This window comes from Ipomoea triloba, chromosome 12 (genome assembly GCF_003576645.1).
Source record: "Ipomoea triloba cultivar NCNSP0323 chromosome 12, ASM357664v1".
NCBI classification, from domain to species: domain Eukaryota; kingdom Viridiplantae; phylum Streptophyta; class Magnoliopsida; order Solanales; family Convolvulaceae; genus Ipomoea; species Ipomoea triloba.
Window position 1 is genome coordinate 22834391 of NC_044927.1, and position 25297 is coordinate 22859687.

The 25297-nt window shown below is 34.6% G+C and overlaps 3 protein-coding genes, 1 long non-coding RNA gene, 3 other non-coding genes and 1 pseudogene across 9 annotated transcripts; 3 read left to right on the forward strand and 5 right to left on the reverse strand.

Annotated features, from left to right (window-relative positions):
- Positions 1–1551: 1551 nt before the first annotated feature.
- On the reverse strand, positions 1552–3393 carry LOC115999913. The gene is made up of 3 exons (XR_004094052.1): positions 3227–3393; positions 2134–3147; positions 1552–1947 (listed from the first exon to the last, which is right to left on the reverse strand). It is a non-coding gene; the product is annotated as an uncharacterized LOC115999913 (long non-coding RNA).
- On the reverse strand, positions 2311–2434 carry LOC116000556. The gene has a single exon (XR_004094132.1). It is a non-coding gene; the product is annotated as a small nucleolar RNA SNORD14 (small nucleolar RNA).
- On the reverse strand, positions 2661–2784 carry LOC116000555. The gene has a single exon (XR_004094131.1). It is a non-coding gene; the product is annotated as a small nucleolar RNA SNORD14 (small nucleolar RNA).
- A 166-nt stretch (positions 3394–3559) lies between the features above and the next one.
- Positions 3560–3631, forward strand: TRNAP-UGG. Its single transcript has one exon. It is a non-coding gene; the product is annotated as a tRNA-Pro (tRNA).
- A 620-nt stretch (positions 3632–4251) lies between these two features.
- On the forward strand, positions 4252–5443 carry LOC115999539 (annotated as a pseudogene).
- Positions 5444–10539: 5096 nt separating this feature from the next.
- On the forward strand, positions 10540–12285 carry LOC115999947 (probable caffeoyl-CoA O-methyltransferase At4g26220). Of its 2 annotated transcripts, XM_031239919.1 has the most exons (6): positions 10540–10642; positions 10803–10856; positions 10973–11052; positions 11173–11317; positions 11605–11736; positions 11855–12285. In XM_031239919.1, exons 2-6 carry the CDS (start codon positions 10809–10811, stop codon positions 12143–12145), a joined length of 696 nt encoding a protein of 231 aa, XP_031095779.1. In that variant the 5' UTR covers positions 10540–10642; positions 10803–10808; the 3' UTR covers positions 12146–12285. The 2 variants fall into 2 exon arrangements, with proteins under 2 accessions (XP_031095779.1, XP_031095778.1); XM_031239918.1 differs by lacking the exon at positions 10540–10642 and having other exon boundaries at positions 10797–10856.
- Positions 12286–12295: 10 nt separating this feature from the next.
- On the reverse strand, positions 12296–15210 carry LOC115999948. Of its 2 annotated transcripts, none has more exons than XM_031239922.1 (3): positions 15077–15183; positions 14415–14615; positions 12296–12709 (listed from the first exon to the last, which is right to left on the reverse strand). In XM_031239922.1, exons 2-3 carry the CDS (start codon positions 14594–14596, stop codon positions 12523–12525), a joined length of 369 nt encoding a protein of 122 aa, XP_031095782.1. In that variant the 5' UTR covers positions 14597–14615; positions 15077–15183; the 3' UTR covers positions 12296–12522. The 2 variants fall into 2 exon arrangements, with proteins under 2 accessions (XP_031095782.1, XP_031095781.1); XM_031239921.1 differs by having other exon boundaries at positions 12316–12709; positions 14415–14604; positions 15077–15210.
- Positions 15211–15863: 653 nt separating this feature from the next.
- Positions 15864–18892, reverse strand: LOC115998634. The gene is made up of 2 exons (XM_031238256.1): positions 18626–18892; positions 15864–16236 (listed from the first exon to the last, which is right to left on the reverse strand). The coding sequence occupies exons 1-2, from the start codon at positions 18875–18877 to the stop codon at positions 16168–16170; spliced, it is 321 nt and encodes a 106-aa protein (XP_031094116.1). The 5' UTR covers positions 18878–18892; the 3' UTR covers positions 15864–16167.
- Between the last annotated feature and the right edge of the window lie 6405 nt (positions 18893–25297).

Sequence of the window (25297 nt, forward strand, 5' to 3'; positions counted from 1 at the left end):
ATTTCTTCCTACTGCTTCGTATGTATAAATATTTTGGCTATGATTGAATACATACAAAGACATACATTTGTACTTTTAGTGTTCTCCTTCCCCAGTCCCCCTTCCCCTCCCTCAAAACAAATGAGAAACACAAATATTTATCCAAATTGGTAAACTGTGGAACATATTCTTTAAGAATATTTCCACGCACATCCATGCCCTATAAAAAGAAGGAATTATTTTTCAAAGTTGAAAAAACAGGAAAAAGGTATACAATATACAGGAAATTACCTCACAATCATGGAATAAACACTCTTCACTCTTGATGAGATTAATGTTTCTACCTTGAGGTACGATGTAAGTTCTAACCTTGTTGCTTTTTTGGTGTATAATCTGGCTCGAAGTCTTTTCCTAAGATGTACAATTGCAACATTTTTAGGTTGTTTAGATGAGAGATCACAGCTGAGACCAAAAACGAAGAAGCAAGGGAAATGCAAAATGATGCTGGTTCTATAAGAATTTATAGAAGACGTTTGCAGCATTTAGAGTTCTAAAAAGCCTAAAACATTAATGAAGATAAATAACTATGTTTCACCGGGTAGTGAAACGCCAAAAGCAAATTTCAAATTTGTGTATATAATATCTTGTGTATATATGCTCTATTTTAGATACCAGCACGGTACACATAGTTTGAATAATTAGGAACAGTTTCCAATGAGCAAACAATGCAACCTGTGACTTAAAAATATTAAATGAATTTTTATATCATCTATGTTTCAGGAATCCAAACGCTACATCAATATCTATTAAGTTGAAGATAAAACCTAAAACTTAACAAAAATAATCTCCAAAACGGCGTCACTTTGCCTGGGCGGGAAAATCCAACAATCTGATTGACCATCACGTTATGGCTTTATTATATAGAAGGATAGAAGGATTTGAAAGTAATAATATTAAAAAAAAAAAAGAAAGAAAGAGAGGGGGGGGGGGGGGGTGAGGGGGGAGCCCTAGTGCCAATGATTAGCACTATTGTACACCATGATCATCTCTCATATGTGGTGCTCCGACTCTGTCTTCCTCAATCACATAAACTACCTCCGGTATAGGGCTACTAATCTCGTCACAAAGCATTTTGTTTTATCACACTTTTCGCAAGTCTAAAAGCATGTTTTGTTCACGAAGACATGTCAGAAAGTAACTTTCCGACATTGACCCACCAACTATTACACCTATCATTCTATCAATGATACTCCTCAAAGGTCTCCTGGATATCGACATCTTTCCCTTTGAGCTACTTTGAATATCAATCACCCTAACACCATTTTCCCAAGCCCATTCCACGCCCTTTAATATTGTCCATTCTTAGATCTCAACAGCGTTTCGTACAGTATTTGGGGGAAGGTATATCATTATCATCACATATACCATACATAATTATATTTGGTAGCTAGAGATATATAGCATCACATATACAATACATAACTGTATCAAACACCATCATACATTCATACCATGTCAACCAATGTTATATTTGTACTGGATTTTGTGCCTGTACCATCAGTATACCATAAATGATAATAAACTAACATTGTAGAAATACCCCAAAAATTGGATTGAGTTGTGTCCATAACAATTTATATCCACAACAAATAGTATGCATCAATATCTGTAGATGATGGCAAAGGAGCAAATGCAGCTTTTCATGCCAACAATGAACATGGAAGAGGGTAAACCAGCACACTACAACCAAATGACTATCATTTCAGGTGAAGTTCGTTTACCAGTAATCATTTAAATTCTGTAACATTAAGCCCTTATCCGACAAACAATCTTGTAGTTTAGTACAGCATCCAAAATGGCTATAACAAGAACATTCATCTGAATAACAAACTCTAAATAAGAAAAATCTTCATTTCTTCATTTACTTATCAGATGAGTTTGGCCCTCTCTTCTTACCAAATCCAACTGCTGTAAATACGAGAAAAACAAAATATCCAACCAGAAAATTATGTAAGTACTCACAAATAGCATAACATTTAATCACCTTGTGCAAGCAAAAGACATACTCACATCCAAGCAAAACTGTTGCTAATGAATCAATATGACTAGAAATAAGAGTTCAGTAATAGCCATAAGAAAAACAAAATCCATTACCTGCTGCCATCTATAAATCAAGAAACCAGGACTTCTGCGCAAAGCAATCTTTAAAAACCATGCAAAACAGAGCTAACAGACAACAAATTAAAGGTCGAAATGTTATAGCAACCAGAAGATGATCTGTCCATGATGTACAAATTTGACAAACAAAAACAAGGAAAATTCATAACTTTATGTTTCAGACATCCAAGGAAGGATAAAAGCAGCACTAGCTCTCAAGCCCGGCGAAGGCGAAAGCTCTTAGGCGGCCACTGCAAATGTTTTGAGAAACAAGCCTTTGGATTTGTCATCATCAACTAATACCATCATTCAAAAACTAGACCAACACACATATTCATGGATAGCAAACTATTTAAAGCAAAAGCAATCATACTGAAATAACCACTGGGCAAGCAATCTTTAAAAACCATGCAAAACACAGCTAACAGACATCAATTAAAGGTTGAAATGTTATAGCAACCAGAAGATGATCAGTGCATGATGTACAAATTTGACAAGCAAAAACAAGGAAAAATAACTATAGATGTTTCAGACATCCAAGGAAGGATAAAAACAGCACTAGCTCTCAAGCCCGGCGAAGGCGAAAGCTCTTAGGCGGCCACTGCGAATGTTTTGAGAAACAAGCCTTTGGATTTGTCATCATCAACTAATACCATTATTCAAAAAATAGACCAACATACATTCATAGATAGCAAACTATTTAAAGCCCAAGCAAACATACTGTACTGAAATCAATATAAAACTAAAAAAAATAAAAAATATAATAAAACCGAGTCAGATTTCACACATACAAAGACAGATCATGAATCTCGGGGAGAAAAAAAAAATTCCAAAACCTAAAAATGATCAAAGAAAAGATGAAATTATCGGCTGTAACAAAGCGGCGATTGTACTGCATCCGCTTGTGGGCACGGACGCGGGGCTTCTTCTTCTTATCCTTGCTTGGCTACCTTAGGAGTCTGCCCTCTCACATTGCCGGCACGAGCCAAAGATCCGTGTACTTGCCTAAAACTATGAAAATAAATTTAAAAAATTTACACAAATAATGGACGATAACTACATTTAGACAAAGCAATCAAATTATGCTAACCCATGGGCAGATTTCTAAGTCTCCGGCCGCCGATTGAAAAGGCTTGCGCTCTCTGATTCTCCGACTGCTCAACACGAATGTAGCTAGGGCTTTAACGATTATTTATATAAATTTCCTCAGTAGATTGGATTTCGGGTAATATTGGGCTCTAGAATGGTTGGGTGGCCCAGTGATTTTCACAAGATGGGCGTAATTACGAGAAATGCCACTAAGGTTTAATCTCACTCTCCTTTTATTGGGTCGTCGTCTTCAGTCTTCACTGCTCGCTGCTTCTCTTTGCAAACCCTAGTAAGCTCTTTTTCTAATCAATAATTATTATAAATCTAATAACAAGGGCGTTTGGTCTAGTGGTATGATTCTCGCTTTGGGTGCGAGAGGTCCCGAGTTCGATTCTCGGAACGCCCCTTCTCATTTCCGGAGATGATTTTAGATTTTAAGTTTCATGTAGTTTTTGAGCAACGAATCACAGAAACGGCAAAATACAAATGGAAAGATTCCTACTTCTGGAGGTATCATAAATATCGTATCACGGAGTATATTAATGGTAGTTCTTTTCATGCAACAAATTAGCTGCGTTCTTGAGCGACCCAGTCAGCTTCAGCAATCTTTTCAGGTAAAAAACTTCCATCATATAATCTTCATATCGTCAGATTCCCCGCTGCCCACTAAACAAATGGAGCGGTTGTGTCATGCGGCTTTGGCGGTGGGTTAGTTGCGGCCACCAAATTTGTGTCCTATATTTTAAGTGGATTTTGTATTTTTGTGTGTGTGCAGGTGATCTTGATGATTTGATGTACTACTACAAAATTACATCATATTTTTACACTTTTGATGTCTTTTATTTCATGGTGGCTGTAGAACAGTAGAAACACATGAATGGAAAACTGTTTCTCCTTACAGGGTTAAACACAGTTGGGGCTTTTTCACAATTCCCATTCTCTATTTTCCACAAACCCTTAGCTTGGACTTCGTAGTTCATCTTTTGGAGATATTGTTGGGGGGTATGTTTTCTCTGCTCATCCTCAATGGCCTCTGCAAATTTTCTTTTTCATGTACAAAGGAATTTATGCCTCACCCATTTCAGACATACTACAAGCTGCAGGAGGTTCAACACAATGCTTGAGAAGGGATTGTTGAAGAGTGAAAGAACTATATACGGTATTTTGGATATATACAATCTGTCATTGACGCACATGTTTTCTGTTTTTGTTAGTTTTGTTGATAGCTTGCTAGTACGATTCTGGTTATTGATTGATTGTTGTGTGAATTGGATCAATATATATTGGAGATTAGCGTGTATCCACGCGAAGCTGAGCCCCTCAAAGAATTAAGAGCCATCACTGCTAATCATCCAAAGTACGTTGTGAAACTATAAATCTTATCTTTATGTTCTTTTAAGGGTATTCAATTTATTAGATGTGCTTTGCCTGATTTTTTACTTTTGTTTCAACAATTGTCCAATGGCAACTGCACCATATGCTGGTCAATTGATACGTGTATGGTGTTGAGTCTTCTTAATGCCAAAAGGACGATTGAAATTGGAGTGTTTACTGGATACTCATTGCTCCTCATAGCTCTCACCATTCCTAATGATGGCAAGGTCACTACTAGTACAGTGCCTCCCTGATTTTGATTTCATCTAGTCACCAAGTTATTTAATTATGTCTGAATAATGTAACATTGTTGTCCACTACGCCAAAAAGTTATAGTTATTACCAAAGACATAATTTTATTCCCTTTTACCTGAGTAGCAGTTAACGCCACATTTCGATAGTTGAATGCTGAACTCGCCTCTCCAAGCTGCCATCTAACAACTGCCTTATTATAATTAAACTTCATTAACAGTACATCTAGATTATAACTATAGGCCTAGATTGAGAAACATACGAATTTGGGTTGCCAGTTATAAAAATGGAGTTGAGCACAAAATCACTTTTGTGGAGTCTAATGGTTCTTGATCACCTCCGGGAAGATGTGAGTACTAAGTAGGCTGGCGAAATTACCCTTACTACTTGCTAGGATATAGTAGCCCAAATCTTGAATAACTTGATCTATACTACTTCTTTTAATTTGTTGCAGAACAAAAATAATTTTGACTTTGATTATGTTGATGCTGCCAAAAAGAGTTACAAAAAGTATAATGAAAAACTATTGCAGTTGATTAAGGTTAGTGGGATCTTACTATACGATAACACCTGTGGGAATGATATGTTGTAATGGCGGAAGAGTCGATTATTGACAGGATGAAATCAGGCCGGCTGTTGGCCTCCTCCGGCGTTACAACATATCCTCCCCACAGCGTCCAATATTCAACCATTGAAACATGGCGCTAATTGCTACTCAAGTAAAAGGGAATTAATACAGTTATTTCTTTGGTATTAGCTTATAGTTTTCGGCGTAGTGGACATCATTGTTACATTATTCAGACACAGAAATAAATAACTTGGTGACTATAGAAAATCAGGGAGGTACTAGTACTACACTAACCTTGCCATCATCAGGAATGGTGAGTGTTGTGAGGGGCAATGAGTATCCAGTAAACTCTTCAATTTCAATCGTCCTTTTGGCATTAAGGAGACTCAACACCATACGTATCAATTGACCTGCATCTGGTGCAATTGCCATCGGACAACTGTTGAACAAAAGTAAAAAATCAGGTAAAACACATCCAAATTGAAGGCTCTTAAAAGAACATAAGATAGATTTATAGTATCACGACGTACTTTGGATGATTAGCAGTGATGACTCTTAATTCTTTGAGAGGCTCAGCTTCACATGGATACACGCTAATCTCCACTATATATTGATCCAATTCACACAACAATCAATCAATAATCAGAATCGTACTACTGAACTATCAACAAAACTAACAAAAACAGAAAACATGTGTGTCAATGAGAGATTGTATATATCAAAATACGGTATATGAACTTATCTTATATAATATTGCATTGATATATTTTTAATTACTTATTTAAATAAAAATATTGAGCATTAAATCAATCGCGCAATACGCATGTAAAACTAGTAATTTTATAAATTATAATAGATATTCCGTATATTATAAGAGTATATTCAAATAAGATCATAATAATAAAAAATATAATATTTATAATTTAATGAAATTATTTAATTTATTAGATTTTAAAAATCTCTTTGTGCATAACATTTATTTATTTTTTGGAATGGCAGTGGATCCTCGCAATTATTATTAGATGTGTGCACTAAGTAAACCATATTTTTATGTATTAGCTTGTGAATCACACAACACATATAAATTGCAATAAAAACAGCCTATATGACGAGCTCGTTGAGAGATAATAATTTTTATGATTTGCAAGTATTTGATGGTGTCACCGCTAATTATTTGTCCCTTGCAATTTTCCTTAACCATACCATTGACGAAGTGACTCAATCTGCCTAATGCAACGCTCAATTGCCCATATGTTTTGTCCTGGGCCTTTATTGAAAATGACACAACACTTTTTTTTTTTTTAAATGACACAACACTTGCCAAGCACCTTGTGCTCAAATGGTATGTAGTGGCCTCCCTCAAATGAAAGGTCATGAGTTTGAGCCATTGACTTTTTGTGCTTCAACAGGTCGAGAAAAGTATAGATGAACGGATACTACAATGTAATAGGGTCAGTTGTATTCAAAAAAAAAAATAAAAAATGACACAACACTTGGTCACTTGAATTTGCTTTAGTTCTTTAATTTATCATGTAATATTTTCTATAGCTGTAGCAATAGCCATAAAATCCAAGTCAAAATAATACAACTTTGTCGACAAATTATATTGTGGATTAGGATCAACCTTACATGATGGACCCACTACGAATTTACTTTTCTAATATCCACCCCCGAGCCACCACCCACTATCACTCAAAAAAATTCGATCCATACGAAATGAATTCGAGTGAATATCCGCAGGACGGATTAAAATTGTCATCCATAATTTCAATTTATATAACCTCAATATCGCCACTGCATCACGTATGGCAATTTATATCGTGGACCACGGTGCACAATGCATTGTGCACCCCATACCAAAATGTTAGGAGACGAGTTCTGTGTATTCTAGATAATCGTTTTGTGTATTTCAGGCAATCGTTCTGTGTATTCATGTTAGTAACACATGTTATGACGTGTTTGTGCATTCGAATGTTTAGGAGGATGAGTTCTATATATTTTGTGTCAATATTCTGTGTATTCATGTTATTAACACAAGTTGTGATGTGTTTGTGCATTCGAATGTTAGGAGGATGAGTTCTGTGTATTTTGTGTCAATATTCTGTGTATTCTCGGCAAACGTTTTGTGTATTCTAGGCAGATGTTCTGTGTATTCTATATAAGGATTATGTGTATTATAGATAATGAATTCTCTGGAATCATTTGCGTTCGCGTCCACTAACATCGAAACGACGTCGTTTCAGACTAGGGTCCACAGTTTACTCTGGTCCACGATATAACGATCGGTCACGTATGTAGAAGCATCCATATCTCTTTGGTGTGGACTCATTGCCCACACTCTGACAGCATAACAGATCATTATTGTATGTTTTTCCTCTAGCAATATGTAACGTGTTCAAATTTATTCAGATAAAAGAAGACTTAGTAATTTTTATTATTATTTTTTTTTCTTGTATCAATAAAATCACAATTAATATACGTGTGTGATGAAAATTTTAGAACATGAGAGTTAACATATCATTTTTCATTGGTTGGTGTATGGTGGGCGCAAGTTGAGCAGCTTATTGAGTGAGTGAACCGCTTCCCAAGAAATAATAATACGGAGTATCAACTTTCCATTATTTTTGACCAATTTACAGTGTATAATTATATATTAAGATGGGCGATATATGGTTGCAACCACGCACGCACCGTTCACCGGGAAGAAGGTTGAGTAGCACGAGGTGGCCTGTGGGCTGTGGGGAGTTTACTTGCTCGGCGGACGAGGTTGAAAGTGATCATTGCCTGATTCTGAATCCCCTAGGGGACCAATTCTGAATCCATCTGCTAGAGCCTAGACTCGTCCAATGAAATTTTTTTTGAAAAAATGAAAAGTAGAAAGTAAAAATTATATTTTCACTATTTCTCTTCTCTTTTATTTTTTTTTTAACTGAAATAATTTTTTTTAGACAATGGAGTCCTATGTGAAAGTGAGAGAAGTATGAGAGAGAAAGTTGGGGTCTTGCAGGAGGGATATGTATTTGTCTCTTGATTTGAACATCGTCAAATAATTTTTTTTTTTAAAAATGACAACGGGTGCACGTTAAGCTCACCAGCAACACCCACTAGACAGCGTTGAGGATGGTCGCCAACTGGCGAGCGCCTTCATTTATTATTTCTTTTTTTCTCCATTCTCTTTCCTACTTAGCTCCTAAAAACTTGTGCAAGAATCAAACTATTGAGAGCAAACCCATTTGTATAGACTTTTATCAGGTTTTTGTCAGAAATTAAACAAAAATAGAAGAGGGTGGCAACCACCCTCAACACACCCAGTGAGCTCATATAGTACACACCCCCACTGGACGCTACTGGCGCATGTTTTTTTTATTCATTTTGTGGGGCTCACTTTTGAAACAAAAAACTACTCTTCTTGCAACACTTTTTTTTTTTTGAAGATACCTCCTGGCTCCTGCAACACTTTTATTATTCTCTCTTATCTTTCTCTTTCTTCCACCTTAGTCACAAACTCGGAAGAAAAACCAAATAAAATCCACAATTAAAGATGCCATGAGCATGTTCTAAAGAACAAACTAAAAGGGTAAATTTTTTTTGTCGTTGGTTACATACTATGCCAAAAAGGTACAAACGGTACAATAATGTCATCTATAGGAAATTCTTTTTAAACATTCTCTGTTTTGCTCTTATTCGTTTTGCTAATTTCTTTTGTATCCTTATTTCGTTTTTATATATTTACATATTTTGTTAAATACTTAAATATAGTATTTGTATTATTAAAAATAAATTATATCATTTGAAACATCTTATCAGGACGATTATATTAAAACAAGACTAATATTGGATACAGATTACTTAAAAATATAGTAGATCATATGTTCCATGTTATATTATTATGGAATAAAATTATTATTTGCATCAAAATTAGATTTTATATTAAAATAATTAAAGTGTATTAATTTATGATGATGCAATATATTTTAATGTACGATTAAAATTTAATGTAGAATTTGGTGTAAGAATACACAGGGGAATATTCTTTTTGGGTAACATTTGGTGTAAATGGGTGGAAGATAAAAAAACATTTATGTAATAATATATTAAGAATATTTTTTTTTGGTAATTTTTTTAGTATTAAATTTTGGTGTTTTGGGTTGAAGATGGCTTTACCGGCTCAAACCAAGAAAGACAATAAATTGTTTCACTATGGATCAAACCTAAAATCTTGTAGTTACTTAGCCAACAATCTAACTAACTTGGTCGTTGCCCCCACTCTAGCTTGCCTATATATACAGTGTTATTACTTACTCATTTTGATAAATTTTATCACACTAATGGTGTGTTTAGTTGGGGACTTTTGCATACTACTATGATTTTGATACTCATTACCATGTTTGTTTGTCTACTTTTGTTATCCTACTATTGAAATCAAATCATTTAGTAATTACAAAGCGCATTACACTTTTATCCCTCTACTTTTAAACAATGAAATAAAAAATTAAGGAGAAAAAAAATGAAAAAGTTAAAAAAGGTCATTGTCCATGCATTAAATATGAAATATATATATATACACACACACACACATATGTATGAGTATATATCCTAACGCTCTCACATGGATGATGGGAGTGGGTTCGAGCCTCAGTGGAGGCAACTGTTGACTCGTTGTACTTCAGTAGGTTGAGAAAGTAGACTCGTTGTACTTCAGTAGGTTGAGAAAGTAGTTATGAACAGATACTACATTGTAATCGAGTCAGTAGTACTCAAAAAAAAATCTTATTATATATTTATTTATTTTAATTTATTAATTTATTTATTTTTATTTCTATTCCTATCTACTACCCAACAAAGTAACTCATTCTATTTAAACCCATTATCATTACCATTCCGATTCTAATGTTCGAATCAAACGCACCCTAAAAGTAAACAAATATTCAGTTATAAACATTATAGTTCAATTAAATTTTTAGTTAAAAGTCATGAAAGATAACACATTTACTCGCACATGTAACTGGCAAGCTAAGGTAAGTGAGTATGCAGCATTATACACATAAATGACATAAATAATAAATATATGTACAGTTAGAACTATTTTTTTGCCATACATTTGGTGTCCAACACCCCTATAAATACAGGAGCGAACTCTTGGAAAGTTGAAAGCCAACAGAGAGCCCTTCTCTTTTGTACCCAACAAAAAAAGTTAGGATCTTGTTGGGAAATATCGCTCGGGTACTTTCTTTCTTGACTTCATTTTCCGTGTGTGTTAATTTCTCCTTTTATGTATATGATGACCAAATTAAATCCCTTATCTTAAAACCTTTTTTTTTTTTTGTTTTTTATGGAAATGCACTCACTCTTTTTTGTATATGTTGTGTGTATATATATGAAGATAACAATGTCGATGGTGGAGAAGGGATTGTTACATAGTGAAAAGTTATATCAGGTGGTATTTTGATCTCTCTTTAACTTGCTTGAATTGCTCTTTACATTATTATATTCTCGCTTTTGTTTGTTTTATTTATTCATATATAGTTTGTGATTATTGTTCATTATTGATAGTATGTTCTGGAGACTAGCGTGTATCCACGTGAACCTGAACCCCTCAAGGAGTTAAGAACCATGAATGCTGATCATCCAAGGTGAAAGAAATTATAGATAAATCTTATATATGTTTTTTTTTAATGTAATCATATGATGTGTTTTATTTCGACTAAAATCGAATCCTAACTACAGCATGAGCTTTTCTTTTGTTTTGACAGTGGTCTGATGGCTACTGCACCAGATGCAGCTCAATTGATATCTATGCTGTTGAATCTCCTTAATGCCAAAAGGACGATTGAAATTGGAGTCTTAACTGGATACTCATTGCTCCTCACAGCTCTCAACATTCCTGATGATGGCAAGGCTAGTGCATTATATTGCAGTGCCTCAGCTCCCTTATTTCATCTCGATCAGTAGGTTTCTGAGTGGTAGATTGTGGTCAAAGACACCGGATCGAATCCTGAAAGTCACAGTGTGAGAATTACACCCAATGTGGTGGGTTCCTTGTGAGCATCAGGCACCGGTATTTCTAGTCACCATGATTTACTTATTCACTATCCTGTCGGGTCCTGTGGACAAAGGAATTTCGCCTTTTGTGGGTAATGAAATACTGCCTTATTATAATTAAACTTCAATAACTCTACATGCAGATTATAGCCATAGACCGTGACCGAGAAGCATACGAATATGGATTGCCAGTCATTAAAAGAGCTGGAGTTGATCACAAAATCACTTTTGTTGAGTCTGACGCCTTGACAGCTCTTGACCACCTCCTGGAAGATGTAAGAAGCACCCGTGATTATTCGCCTTAATTTTCGACGATAATAATAAACGTGTAGTCTCACTATCAACAATTTACTTAATCATATTGTCATCAATTTGGATCTTGTATTGTTGCAGAGCAGTAACATGGAGAGTGTTGACTATGCTTTTGTGGATGCTGACAAAGTGAGTTACAAAGGGTATCATGAAAAGCTATTGCAGTTGATCAAGGTTGGCGGGATCATAGTGTACGATAACACCCTATGGGGAGGATCTGTTGTGATGCCCGAGGATTCAGTTATCGATTGGATGAAACCAGGCCGGCAATGTACAATTGAATTTAATGCATTTTTAGCTTCTGATGATCGAGTTCATATCTCTCATGTCCCTGTGGGCGATGGGATTACTATTTGTAAGCGTCTCAAATGAGTGATATGATGAATCTGTCCTGTTCATCTCCTCATCTATCTGTATGTTTTGATTTCTTGTTTGGGTATTTTCTGTCATGGAGTGTATGTTCAGTCCATTAATAAAGATGTGCACAATAAATGGTTATTGGTTAGTTTATTCATGATTCTATAGAGAAAAAGAACTATATATTCCCATCAAATATATTTCATGAAAGACAGATTATTGGATTAATCAAAGTTAGCCACTGATTTCTCAGCTCCGGAAACATTTTCAGGGGAAAAACAAAACAAAAAACAAATTTGCAGTTCAACTTTTTGTCATTCTCATCCTAATTTCCATCTCTTGGATTGATTTACATTTGGTCAAAAAAACACTTTTGGCTCAAATGGTCATTTTCAGACATAGTAACCAGTGAAGGTAAATCCCCTTCCAATAATCTCCCCGGCACAGAACCACGCAAAGCACTCGATGCCAAATAAGGCAGCAATTCCTGCATCCTCGACTTTCAACTCCGGCCTCGTCTTCCACAAGTTCTTCACATAGTCAAGTTCCTTCCAAAATGCCTCGTTCCGACCAGGGATACTGTAGATATAGCGCAGATAATTGTAACAATTATAATTAGCAAGTGTAGCAGACTAGAATTAGGCTATAGTTTAAAAGGCGTGAAATTTCCACCCATTCTATATATCTAGAGTCTAGAGATGTCATCATATCATATCCAATCAACAATAAATTCCATTTTACAGATCCAAAGGTCCACATACTGACATATGGCAGTGACCATTCCTGACAATTAAACAAGACTGACCAGGTCAAAGACAAGAACAAAGAAAAGCTATAAATGCATAAAATATAAAATAAATGCCGTGTTGATTATTCAGATTTCAGAATAACCTTTCATCCAAACAGTGCAGCTTACCTAAAAAGTCAGTCAACCCATCAAAATTTCCCAGAAATGACATAGCTAGGTAGAATAATCTAGCCAGTATGCCTTAGAACACTGCACTATATATTATCCCTTCAACCTCAAATCCCCAAATTATATCTTCTCAATCTAGTATACTAAGGAGACCTTCAAGATGGACAGTTATGGTGCCACACACAGACCAAGTGTTGCCCCCTCATCATCTCCTCAACCCAACGAGCAATACGAAAAGTCGAGAAAAAATCAGCTCACCTTCCAGATTACAATCCCCTTTAGTATCCCCTCCACCCCTGAATCAGCTGCAACTAGGATCATCCGAAACCTGGAAAAATTCAAATTATACTACTTCGAATTCATATGGCTTGTCTTGTTCATTGCACTTATTCCAAGGCGCAAGGTTTCCTTAATCATCCTAGCATCTACCAAGGAGGCTGCAATCGTATACCTACTTCTAATGCGTGCAGTACCAGCATCACTCGTTCTGATTCACAAGATTCTTGATAAGAGGCTGATTCTTTCCCTGCTGGCTTTAGGCACAGGAATCGCACTCATAGCCACTCGTTCAGGGCTTCATCTGGTCATCACTCTGGCTGCTACTATGCCTATCATCTTAGCTCATGCAGGACTATGGTCTGGTTGGGCGGATGCCTTAGAGAATAATAATGTTGATGAGTATACTCCCCTTCTTTAGTACACTACATTCATACTTTTTCTGCTTCAATTTGTTGCGTGAAATAAAGCCATATATGAGCAGTATTTTGATAAAAAGTTCATTTAGTAATGTATCAGTCGTGATCTCGGTCAGTAATTGATATAGGTTTTAAAATATTGATAAAGCAAATAACTATTGAAATACAGATGAGAAGGAAAAACAGACTTGCAAGATTACTACATTTACTAAGGGGGTGTTTGGCAAATAGTTGTTAGCGGATTGGGTTAGCGAGTTTGACTAGCTGATAGCATTAGCTGGTTGTAGAAAGATGGTTGGTAAATTAGCTAATAGCTGATTACACGCAAAATGACTTTTAAGGGTATAAATTATTTTTTCAAAAAGCTGATCTTGCTGCTTTGGACAGTTTTTTGAATTTTGTTTTGGAGCAATAAGCTGTTACAAAAAGCTGATTAACCAAACATTCATATTGACCGTTTAATCAAGTCAAATAGCTAATAGTGATCAAACAAGCCAAAATTGACTGATAAGCTAACTATATTACCAAACAAGCCTAAGTCATCCAAAACTTAAATACTAAGAAAATGTATCAACATACACCAATAAATGGGAAGCGGGAGCAGTAATATCAATCAAAAAGCATTCATATTGCACTCTGAGATCAATCAATAATCAATACCACTACAACTAACCTGGCGAGACGAGTGTAAAACAGTTTCTTAGACAATTCCTCACACTTTACCACAGTAGGTGGGTCCACAATATACTGCTTGTTCTGCTCTAGTGTCTGTTTGTAGAGGGTAGAACTATTCTTGGAGATAAGCTGCGTAAGTTGGCATGCCTTAGATGACAATTGCTGAAACTTGGACGCCATCAATTCCACTGAAAATGAACTTGAAGTGAAATGCATAAGTTACAAAAATCAAACATTAACAAAACCCTGTCTAGAAGCATATTAAAGCCAAAATCATATACACAGTTAAAAAGATATCCATAACCAATACCCTTCTGACCAAACATAAATTACAAGTAAACAATGCATTAATTCTCACAACAACCCCATCAAGACAAGAAATCACCGCCACAAATTAAGAGCAAGCTTTCAATGAGTTGCAGCATCCAATTCGCATATCAAAAGGAACGCAATCAATTAAATCAGAAATAGAAAAGTACCAGTTTATCAAGCGCTATACCAATTCTCAGCATAATTAAGCCTAAAGTTTTTCAAAAAAAATCCCATATTTGCTTTGCGGGATCTCAAATATTTCAAAACAACAAGGAAAAAAAAAAAAACTGGGACGTCATAGAATTGAAACAAATTTATAGGGAAGTGAAAATGGAGCTTCGATTTTACCTGGGTTTTAGTTAAACGAGGAAGCGAAAGACAGATGTGAGAGGTGGACGAGGTTTCGCTACTTCAACAGCAGTGGCTGCGCCTTCGTTTACTGAGAAACAGATTTTGTGATAAAACAAAACAAAAACCAAAAGCCGTTATGGGCCTCCTAAATCTTCAACTGCGTAATTGCAGGCCCATATATGTGATCTGTAGAATTCAGTTATAAATGTAAGACTGTAAGTAATGAAATTCGAGTTTAATTTAGTTCTTGATTGGGTAAAACTACTATAGTAAAAGGCTAAATTGGATATTAATAGAAGTAAAATTATCAAGATATCTTAATAGAAGACTCAATTGAGTACAATCATCAAAATCGATGACCTAATTAAGCACAAAAAGTCCTTTAAGACTCAATTGAGAAAACCTCGAGAAATACCATTATAGTCGATGACTAAATTAAGTATTACATTAGCTTTAACTTTACTGTATAAAGAACATGTGCAATTTATCAATATGTTACATCCTTTTGACGTTTCATTGTGTTGGTGTATTAACTTCTTGGATAGTAGCAATTAAATTACCAATAATAGGTTTTAATTAAATAGCAGTCCATGAAATATGTTTTTTTCTACCATTTGGTTCATTTTTAAAATGCACCAAATAGGATTTTGCACACACGTGGATAATAATTAAAATGTAACATTTGAGTGCACATATTACATATTGGTTTATGCAACTATTTAGGCTAATAATGATGTTTACATTATATGACACAAACACACAACTAATATACACTATGAATGTATATATTATAAACTCGAACATGAGTATATTATGATCAAAATGTTGTTAATGAAGTTTATGCAGCTGGATACATTTAGATTGCACACAGGTATTTGGCCAATATTTGGTTCTTTAGCAATGTTTTGCATATCACAACAATACAAGACACAATAAAAGGAATACTCAAATGAATATAGAAACTATTTTCCTCGTATCTAGAAATGGTCTCATTATTTACATGTAACAAATCCTACACGTTTTGCAGAATCCATACTGCTAGTATAACTGCATAGAAGGAGAGTGTTCAACCAAACCACCTTTGGGTTCTAATATGGCCACCAATCAGGTCCACCAGGTTTCTTTACAAGGATCTGATTATACTCTGGTCTTGCAGTCTGAGAAGTGAGAAAGAGAGTAACAGCAAAACACAGAACAAATTGAGATTAATAATTTGCAGAATTATCAATGTAAGTAATCTAAAACAGAGAATGCTTATGCCTCCAACTTGGTGCAATTTATGTATGACAAACAAAATTGTATTAAAAATATAATGACAAAAGGGAACAGCATCAGCAAGCTATAGGGATTTGATTTTGATTGCTAAAAATAAAATTTGTGTAGCTGTTTTTTCCCCTGAAAGTTGAAGGGATTTGATTTCTTAGGCACTAGGCAGTAAGAGTTGAAATCTTAAATTAATAGAAACAGGAAAAATAAAATATGCACAAAGAAAGATTTAAGGTGTGTTTGGTTCGCACATGGGAATCGGAATCGGAACCGGAACCGGAATGAGTATCAAATACTTGGTAATGGTAATGGGTTTTGGTAAAAGTATTTTGCATGTTTGGAAGTAGGGTGGAATGAGAATGATTATTAATAGTTGGGGAAGCGGAGGAGGAAGGGCATGAAACCCTTATTTTATTAAGGAATAGATTTTGCAATTAAGGAGGTAATAAAAACCCATAGTAGTGTTCTAAAAACCTGCTAACCAAACAATAACAATGACTTTGATACCCATTCCTGATAGCTAAACCTGTCAACCAAACACACCCTTAATATTTGCAAGATTCAAAAATCCAAAATTGAGTCTTTGGGTCTTTTCTCCCATAGGATTATGTAATTCTGTAGAGTTCTGAAGCTATCTTACTTTTTCCTCAATATGCTCTCCTATTTCCTTCTAACACAAAACACCAAACCAAACCAGATAGGAGCTACATATCATATCTTAAATCCAAAACTAAAGGAGTATCCTTCGTAGATGAGGGCAGAAACTACTTGATTACACATAAAAAAAAATGAACTACCAGTACCACTTAACTAGTCACAACCTAGCAGCAAATGATCACTACTCTTATCTAATTACAGTAAAAAGAAAATAGTCACAGTCTAGCAGCAAATGATCACTATTCTTATCCAATTACAGCAAAGAAAATATGAAATTGGTGAAATAATCATTGAGCTACTGAGGGGCAAGTTCTAGAACTTGCTGGAGAATACCATTTTGGCATTGCTTGATTTACTCTGTTACTTTGTAATTTAATTTCTCAGCTTCATTTTACCAACTCAGTTCCCCGCCTCTTTACTCCATCAGAATCAAGCATAGGGAATGGTTTAGCAATCTAAATGCAATTACTAAAATTTTGAACAGGTTGTGTCCCAAGTACCAAGCCCAGTTCTACTACTCTATTAATGCAGAAATTAAATAAGAAAGCCACAGATTAATCTCCTAATCATGATTTTGCATTCCATCATGTCCTAAAGCCAGGCTCCCATATCAATTTCAACTATATAGTATTTGTAATAATGTCGAAACATATATTCCAGAAATGAATATCCATAGCATTTCCTCACCCTAGCTCCGACCTACTTTGCATGATAGGTTTTCATACAAGAGAGAGATTAGGTGAGATCCAAAAGGCAAATGACAAATGAAAGGAGTTACAGTTTCAGTTGAACGAACTTTGACATTTTTCCTAGTGACTGCCTGACTGGGTCCCCACATTAACCTTAGCAGAAGTAATTAAGTTTGATGGTAGATTTGCAAATTATCCAGAGCCAGAGGTGGGCTCAAAATTCTACAAAGCAGAACTTCCGACTCTCCTATTGTTGAAAGTATGATTCAGTAATTAAGAAGTGCGAAAGAACGTTGAAAAGAAAATGCCGCACATATCTAGTCTGGTTATTCTCAGTAATTGGCTACATAATTTTCAATTGAAGAGCAGTTATAGGCAAATTGACAAAAGAGTTAAAGAGAAGGGTTTGATGTTGATGAATAACTAGGTGCTCAGCATAACTGAATTTCTGGGAAAATGAGCATGATGTTTGGAGTGGAGAACAGAAATCATAGATCATGGCATCACTGTTCTTTTGTAATAGACAATGGCACCATGCTACAACACAGTCAAGCATGAATGGTTCTGGAAGCCTTTTCCAGGTCAGAAGATTGAGAACAGATACATAAATGCCTTCTGAATGATATTTTATAACAACAAATTCCTTTGTGCTCTCGCCATGTTTAACAGTTTAAACAAAATGCTATAGATTCGTCTCATCACAGTTCACATCCTAATCTTCAATTATTGCAATTGAGAAGAATAAGATAATCTAATCTTCACAGCACAAATTCAAGCCCTAAACTACAGTTATTACAACAGGTTAGGATATCAATCAAGCTCACAAGTTCAGAATACTGCTTAGATTTCAAAATTTACACAATCAATGCGAATGGAAGTAAGAACACGACTCATGCATCAAGTATTCCAAAATATAATGGAAATAAGATCTCACCAGATCCTTGAATATTATATAGGCGATGACGAAGAAGAGGACGAAAAGGATCTCGAACTCGGCGAAACGGACGAAGGCAAATACTTTGTTCACCGCCCGAGTCATGAGCGAGGCCGACTCGTCCCTTCTTCCACCCCTCACATCACGCCTCGCCATCGATTCGTTTAGTTGGGTTACCTTTCCAAATTTCCAACGGAGCCTTAAAACGTTGGCACAGTAAACAATGAGCTTCAATAATGCCCTCTTGAGCATATAATATTCAGTCCATATTCAGTTTAACGTGTCTTATCATGAACAACTCAACTTATCACAGTGATAAAATTTTTCTAAGAAATCAATGATGGAGTATTATCAGCAACTTAGGACAAACCAGAGAATTCTTTTGTAAGCAATGCCCAAAAGTCTAATAAGTCGAGTCTTGATTTTAAATAAATAAATAAATAATTTTTTACGAATATTTTAAGGATACAAAAAGAGAGAAAAAAAAAAACTATTTAGTCATCAATTTTGATAATATTTTTTTGATATAGTCATTCTTATGAATATTTCCATTGCATTTTGACATTAAAAGTTAAACAAATCTGTTGGTCTGACTAGACTTGCTATTAGCCAATAGTAGATAATCCCGTTAAGGTCCAGATATTTGTGATTGGTTGTTGTAGGTTATGGCACTATTCTCATTTGGTAGTCTGAGAGCCATGTTCTTACTTTTCTGCCGGTGTACTATCTTATTCATTGTTTGTTATTTTGTTTTGAGTCAACTTTCAATGGAAGCATGTGTCCCTTACTTTCTTTATGACAGTCAACTTTCGATGGAAGCATGTGTCCCTTACTTTCTTTATGACAGAGAACTTCCGATGGAAGCATGTGTCCCTTACTTTCTTTATGGCAGTCTCTGTGCCTCATGTGTTATATGGTCTATTTGGTTGTTCCTAGCAAGGTTGATATGTCCATGTTTTGCCGTTATGCTATCGAATTATCGAGCGTTGATTGGAAGACTTGGGCTTATTAGAGGATCATGCACTTGCATTTCTGCATTTACTATTTCAAATATTTCATTCTTTAGGTTTGGGCCTTGGTTGGCTTGAGTCTTTATTTATTTTGGCCATGTTTGGTAAGATAGTTAGCTTATTAACCAATTTTGGTTTATTTGACAACTATTAGCTGTTTGACTTGATTAAACATTCAATATAAGTGTTTGATTAATTAGCTTTTTGTAATAGCTTATTGTTTCCGAAATGTTAAAATTCAAAAAGCTTTTTCGATAAGCTTTTTGAGAAAGTCATTTTGCATGTAATCAGCTATCAACTAACAACTAATTTACCAAACATCTTTCTACAATCAGTTAATGTTATTAACTAATCAAACCCACTAACCCAATCAGCTAACAATTATTTACCAAACAACCCTTTTATTTGTTTCCATTCTTTAGGCATGGGCCTCCATTTTCGGATTGGCTTTGTTCCTTTATTTAATCATTATATTTTGTTTAATTTAGGCTTCTTATCTAGGCCTAAGTTTGTTTTATGATCACTTTTGGGCCATCATTTGTAAGACATTTATTTTGCTTGATTATAAAGTTCCTTTTCCTTTAAAAAAAAAAACAATGAAAAAAAAAAAGATATACACATGCACATTTTGGAATATATATTTTGCAGAGAAATACTACATTTATTATCAGGGACGGGTCCAGAAAATCAATGGGGGGGAGGGGGGCAAAGTTAAAATGACTTTAAAAATGTCAATGACAAGATATCAAATAGTCATAATAAGATTAAAATACAAAATATATTATAAATTATAATAGAATATTTTTAATAGATCACGTGATAGTTAGGATCGGAGGAAAAAATATAGATTTTATATAGAATTTAATGATATATATATATATAGGGGAAGGGGCATTTGATTATAAAATTAAAGATTATCGGAAGGAGCGAATGACTTTGTGATTTAGTGGTATGAAGTAACTTTTCAAAATGGGAGGCAATGGATTTGATCAATAAAGTTCTTTTTATGACCACACGCTATGTTAAAAATCATGAAATAATCATATATATTTTTATTAATTTTCTTTTGAGTACTACTGACTCAGTTACAATGCAATATTTGTTCATACATCTTTTTATTTATTTATTATATTTTTTTTGAAGATAAATACTTAATGCATTAAATTAAATCAGAATCCAAAATGTTCACAATAACCGGAGGAGATGAGTTGAGCCACTCCCCACAACTTGACAAAGAAACGACCTCCCTAGCAATTGTATGGGCTGCACGATTCGCGAATCACCTAACAAATTGGAAAACTACATCTTGAATCATAGTCCACCCAATCATAGTCGACCAAATAATGTACACAAATAATATACTTTTTGTTTATGTTCAACACAGCTCTGTGGACGGTCCACCCAATAATGCTCCAAGCCTAAAAGGATCCCTTACCACACCATCTCTCCCACTCTCGTCAAATTATTGTGTGGATCACAATCCAAAATGACGTCATTTTTATGTTTTAAAAAAAATATCTTGCTCTGTGCACGTGTTAGAATAATGAACATTTTAGGGTAAGATAATATATTTTATGAGTTAGAATAATGTACTTTATGATTTAGTTAGAATAATGTATAATATACTTTATGTGTTAAATAATGAAACTTTTATGCTAAAATGTATTTTATGAGTTAGTATAATGTACTTTATGTGTTTTTCGATCGAAGTCCACATATATAGCTATATGGACCACACTACACGCAATAATGAATCCCCCTCTCCTACTTCTCTCCCATGAACAATATTTCCATGGTTGTGTAGTGTAAACCTAGAGCCTGGGTTCCTTATTAAATAGCCTTGGTTCTCTCTCTCTCTCTCTCTCTCTATATATATATATATATATATATATATATATATATAACACTAATAATACTCCGCATCTATTGCTCAATTATAGTTCGAAATCGAACATCAATGGAGTGTTTGGTTGGATTTAGTTAGAATTCATTTCTAACTTTATTCTATGTCAAGGCAAATTACAGTGCTTAGTCTTTTTGTTGAATTGTAATTTCATGAATTGCAATTTGATGGTGGTAGGAAAGGAAAAAAAAAAGGGACAAAAGTGCATTGGTTATTATTATTATTATTATTATAATATTATACAAAGACATTTTAATTTTTATATCACTTCTTTCATTCTCATTCCAATAATTTTATTCCCCTGTTGGGGTTAGGGTGAAGAGTTTATTCTTCCCCCAAAACACACTGCCTTTTATATAAAAAATAATTAAAAAATTAAGATATTTAGGAGCCTGAGAAGAGTTGGGCAAGAAGAAAATAAGGGGCGTTGAGCTCCCTCTTATAAAGGAGCTCAATGCCCCTTTTTTAAAAAACTTACAATGTGGGATCAAAAGGTCCCACATCTTTCCAGTTATTATTATTATTATTATTATTATTATTATTATTATTATTATTATTATTATTATTGACGGTATGAATGGTTATCGGAGTATATTTGATAAATGAGTGTAACAGTTCTAGTACAATAGTTTTGCGTGTAAGAAAATCAGAGACCCCAACTCTCCATTAAAAGGTTCATTCTTTATACTGAAGGTGCAACGACTCTTCTTCCGGTGAGTGTAACGAACTCGGGTAATAATGGTGGGAGGAGTAATGATGGGGAGCTGCTGAGTAATTCCCCTATTCAATGTGTCGGAGTAATGCATTGTTATGTGGTTGTTTGACTTCCTCTTTGCCTCTGGTGATTCCGGGTCGGGTGCTTACCCAATTTTCCTGTCAATTATTATTATTATTACACAGTATTATTATATATATATTTTTGGTCATTTTACATGTTAACCACTAATCTAAAGATTCTAAACAGATAATTTTACCAAACATCTTTTTACAGACCGCTAATACATTCCTGCTGGTCAAACCCGCTAATACAATCCGCTATTTGATAACCGCTAACACATTCCGGTTGGTCAAACTCGCTAATACAATCCGCTATTTGATAACCGCTAACACAATTCACTATTTGATAACCGCTAACACAATCCGCTACCTCTAAGCACTAACCGCTGATAACCAAACAAGCCCAATTTCTTTCCTCTTTAATTCTTTCCTTCAACCAAATACACATTAAAGTGAATATCTGTAATTCCACGTAAGCAATGTGGTCAATCATAGCATTAGAACTCATCAAATCAACCAGCCTGCAAAATCTGCTGCATTTTTCTCATGAGGACATTTCATTGAGATATCAAGCTGATTTATTTTCACGTCTTCTTATTCACACTTATATAATGGATCGATGATTAACATTAAATGTAAAACAAATTTGGAAGAAAATAATTGTTTTTTTTTTGAAAGAGGAAGAAAATAATTGTTTAGGACGACGAATTCTGTTCGGGCGGCCTACATGTCTGGTATAGAATAAAATATTAAAAACAAATAACAATTTTTTCAAATTTAGTAATCAATGCCCGCATGATTAATTATTGCATCGTGAGCCGCATGGGCATGTGGATGAAAATCAACTGTTTGACTCCATTAATTTTTTGTCTTAAGAAGGAAATCTTTTATTTGGCTACAATTATTGCACCTTGTGCGTGTAAGATTATACTACGAGTATATATCTATTATTACCTATCACACCGCAAGTAGTTAACAAACTCAAAATAAATTTATAAGATTTGTTTTTTAGCATTCATAGCAACCATAAAATAAATACTAATGTACAGAACATTAGTATATGTCCACACTTCGGGCCATCTGGCGTGAACAAAACATAGTTGCAGATCGGCTTGCGAGCATTGGTGCTTCTCGTGAGTCTGTGATTGGTGGGACCATGTCAGTCCCCCACCAGGGCTGGCAGTCGTTATCGAAGAGGATATGATGGGTATTCCCGTGGCACGTCGAATTCTAACCAGTGTGTCGGACGTCTAGTTCGGGGTTTCCCCCTCCCCTTAGATAAAAAAAAAATACTAATATACAAGCATTTAAAGACAAGTAGATTAGATGAGACACATCCCGATTTACCTCATCCACCTATCTTTAAAGAGGAGCGAGCAAGGGGCTCCTTTACCTGTGTTTAAGATATGACAACTATATTTAATTCATGTTAACTCAACCCAAATGGCAAAATGGGTAGCTCAAGTGACAAAGGAACTTCTTTGTGGGGAAGAATTCCGGTTCCTACAAGTGACAATTCCTCTTGGATCAGTTCCTGTGGCTCTCGGAACGAGCGAGAATTAGTCGGATTGACCCAAATTGTTAGACAGATGGAGAAGGACCCGGAACATTATATTTTGTGGGTCAACACACCAAAAAAAGTAATTAAAAAAATTCATGTCAACTCATTTGGCAAAACACAAATAAACAAAAAAAAAATTAAAAAAAGAAAACGTAATAAGTCAAGCTAATAAATTAACGCACTTATAATTACATTAGTGATTTAAATAATTAGAGTCGTAAAGATCAGACCATATTTGAACGTAACATCAAAACATTGCGTAGTTGATCGAATTATATTTTGAAAGAGTCTCAACGACAACCTCGATTACCATTGGCAGATAGAATGTTTTGTTTAATGCATGCTTCCATAACGTCAAACTAAACTATTCATAATTCATTAATCAACTCCAAATTAAGAAAGTAAACTCAACTGGGAAAAGAATATACAAATTTATGACATTTAATTCATGCATAAGAATAATTAAGCCAACGAAACATCAGATATAATCAATCCGGCCGGCCTCTTGCTGATGATCGAGGTGGAGGAATTTTTATAAATAATTGTTTAAGCGAACAAAAAAAATTGAACTTATAACTGCATAGTTACAGTTATTTTGTATAATTATCATTTTGAGAGAAAAAAGAAAGAAAGAAAGAATATAAGTGTCAATTATTCTTTAGAAAAAATATGACGACAAATAGAGTAATATTATTGATATTTTTACATTTAATTCATATCAAACGATGTAGAGCTTTTTTTTTTTTAATTTAAATTTTTTTATTACAGGTTATCGAGACTAATCATGTTCGTGTTAGGTAATGCCACCCAACTTATTACCTTTGTGTTTTGACAATAGAGTTGTTTAAGCCGGCCTCTTTGTAATTTTTTTATTACAAGATTAAATGCATACTCAAGTTATCAAACACTCCCTGATTAATAACCAAAAAAAAAAAAAGAACTTAAATAAAAATTACATAAAATCTTAGACATTCATTATTCAAAGATTAATAGATATGACCTGTTCACGCAGATTTATGGGAAGGAATGGATTCACTTGATCTTTGGCGTATATTTTTTTTGAGTACTACTGACTCTGTTACAATGTAGTATATGTATATAGAATTAAAAAAAGAAAAGTTTTAGCAAGGATACTAGCTTCATGCTTGCCATCTTGATGCCACGTAGGGGCAGTGTTTGGTAAAGGCAAACATGCAAGGTTCGGTAGAACGAGCGACACGCCATTGACTTCTTCATTTATAGGTGAATTTAAAAAAGAAAAAATTATCAGAAATACATAATAAATGAAGATACCTAATTTATTAGATATAATTAATGTATTAAAGTACTCCTTAGCTTGTGCACTTTTGAGTCACCACAATCAAGCGCAAGTGTCATAACTGGAGTTTGATACTGTGACTTTTCTTCCATAAGAGTCATAG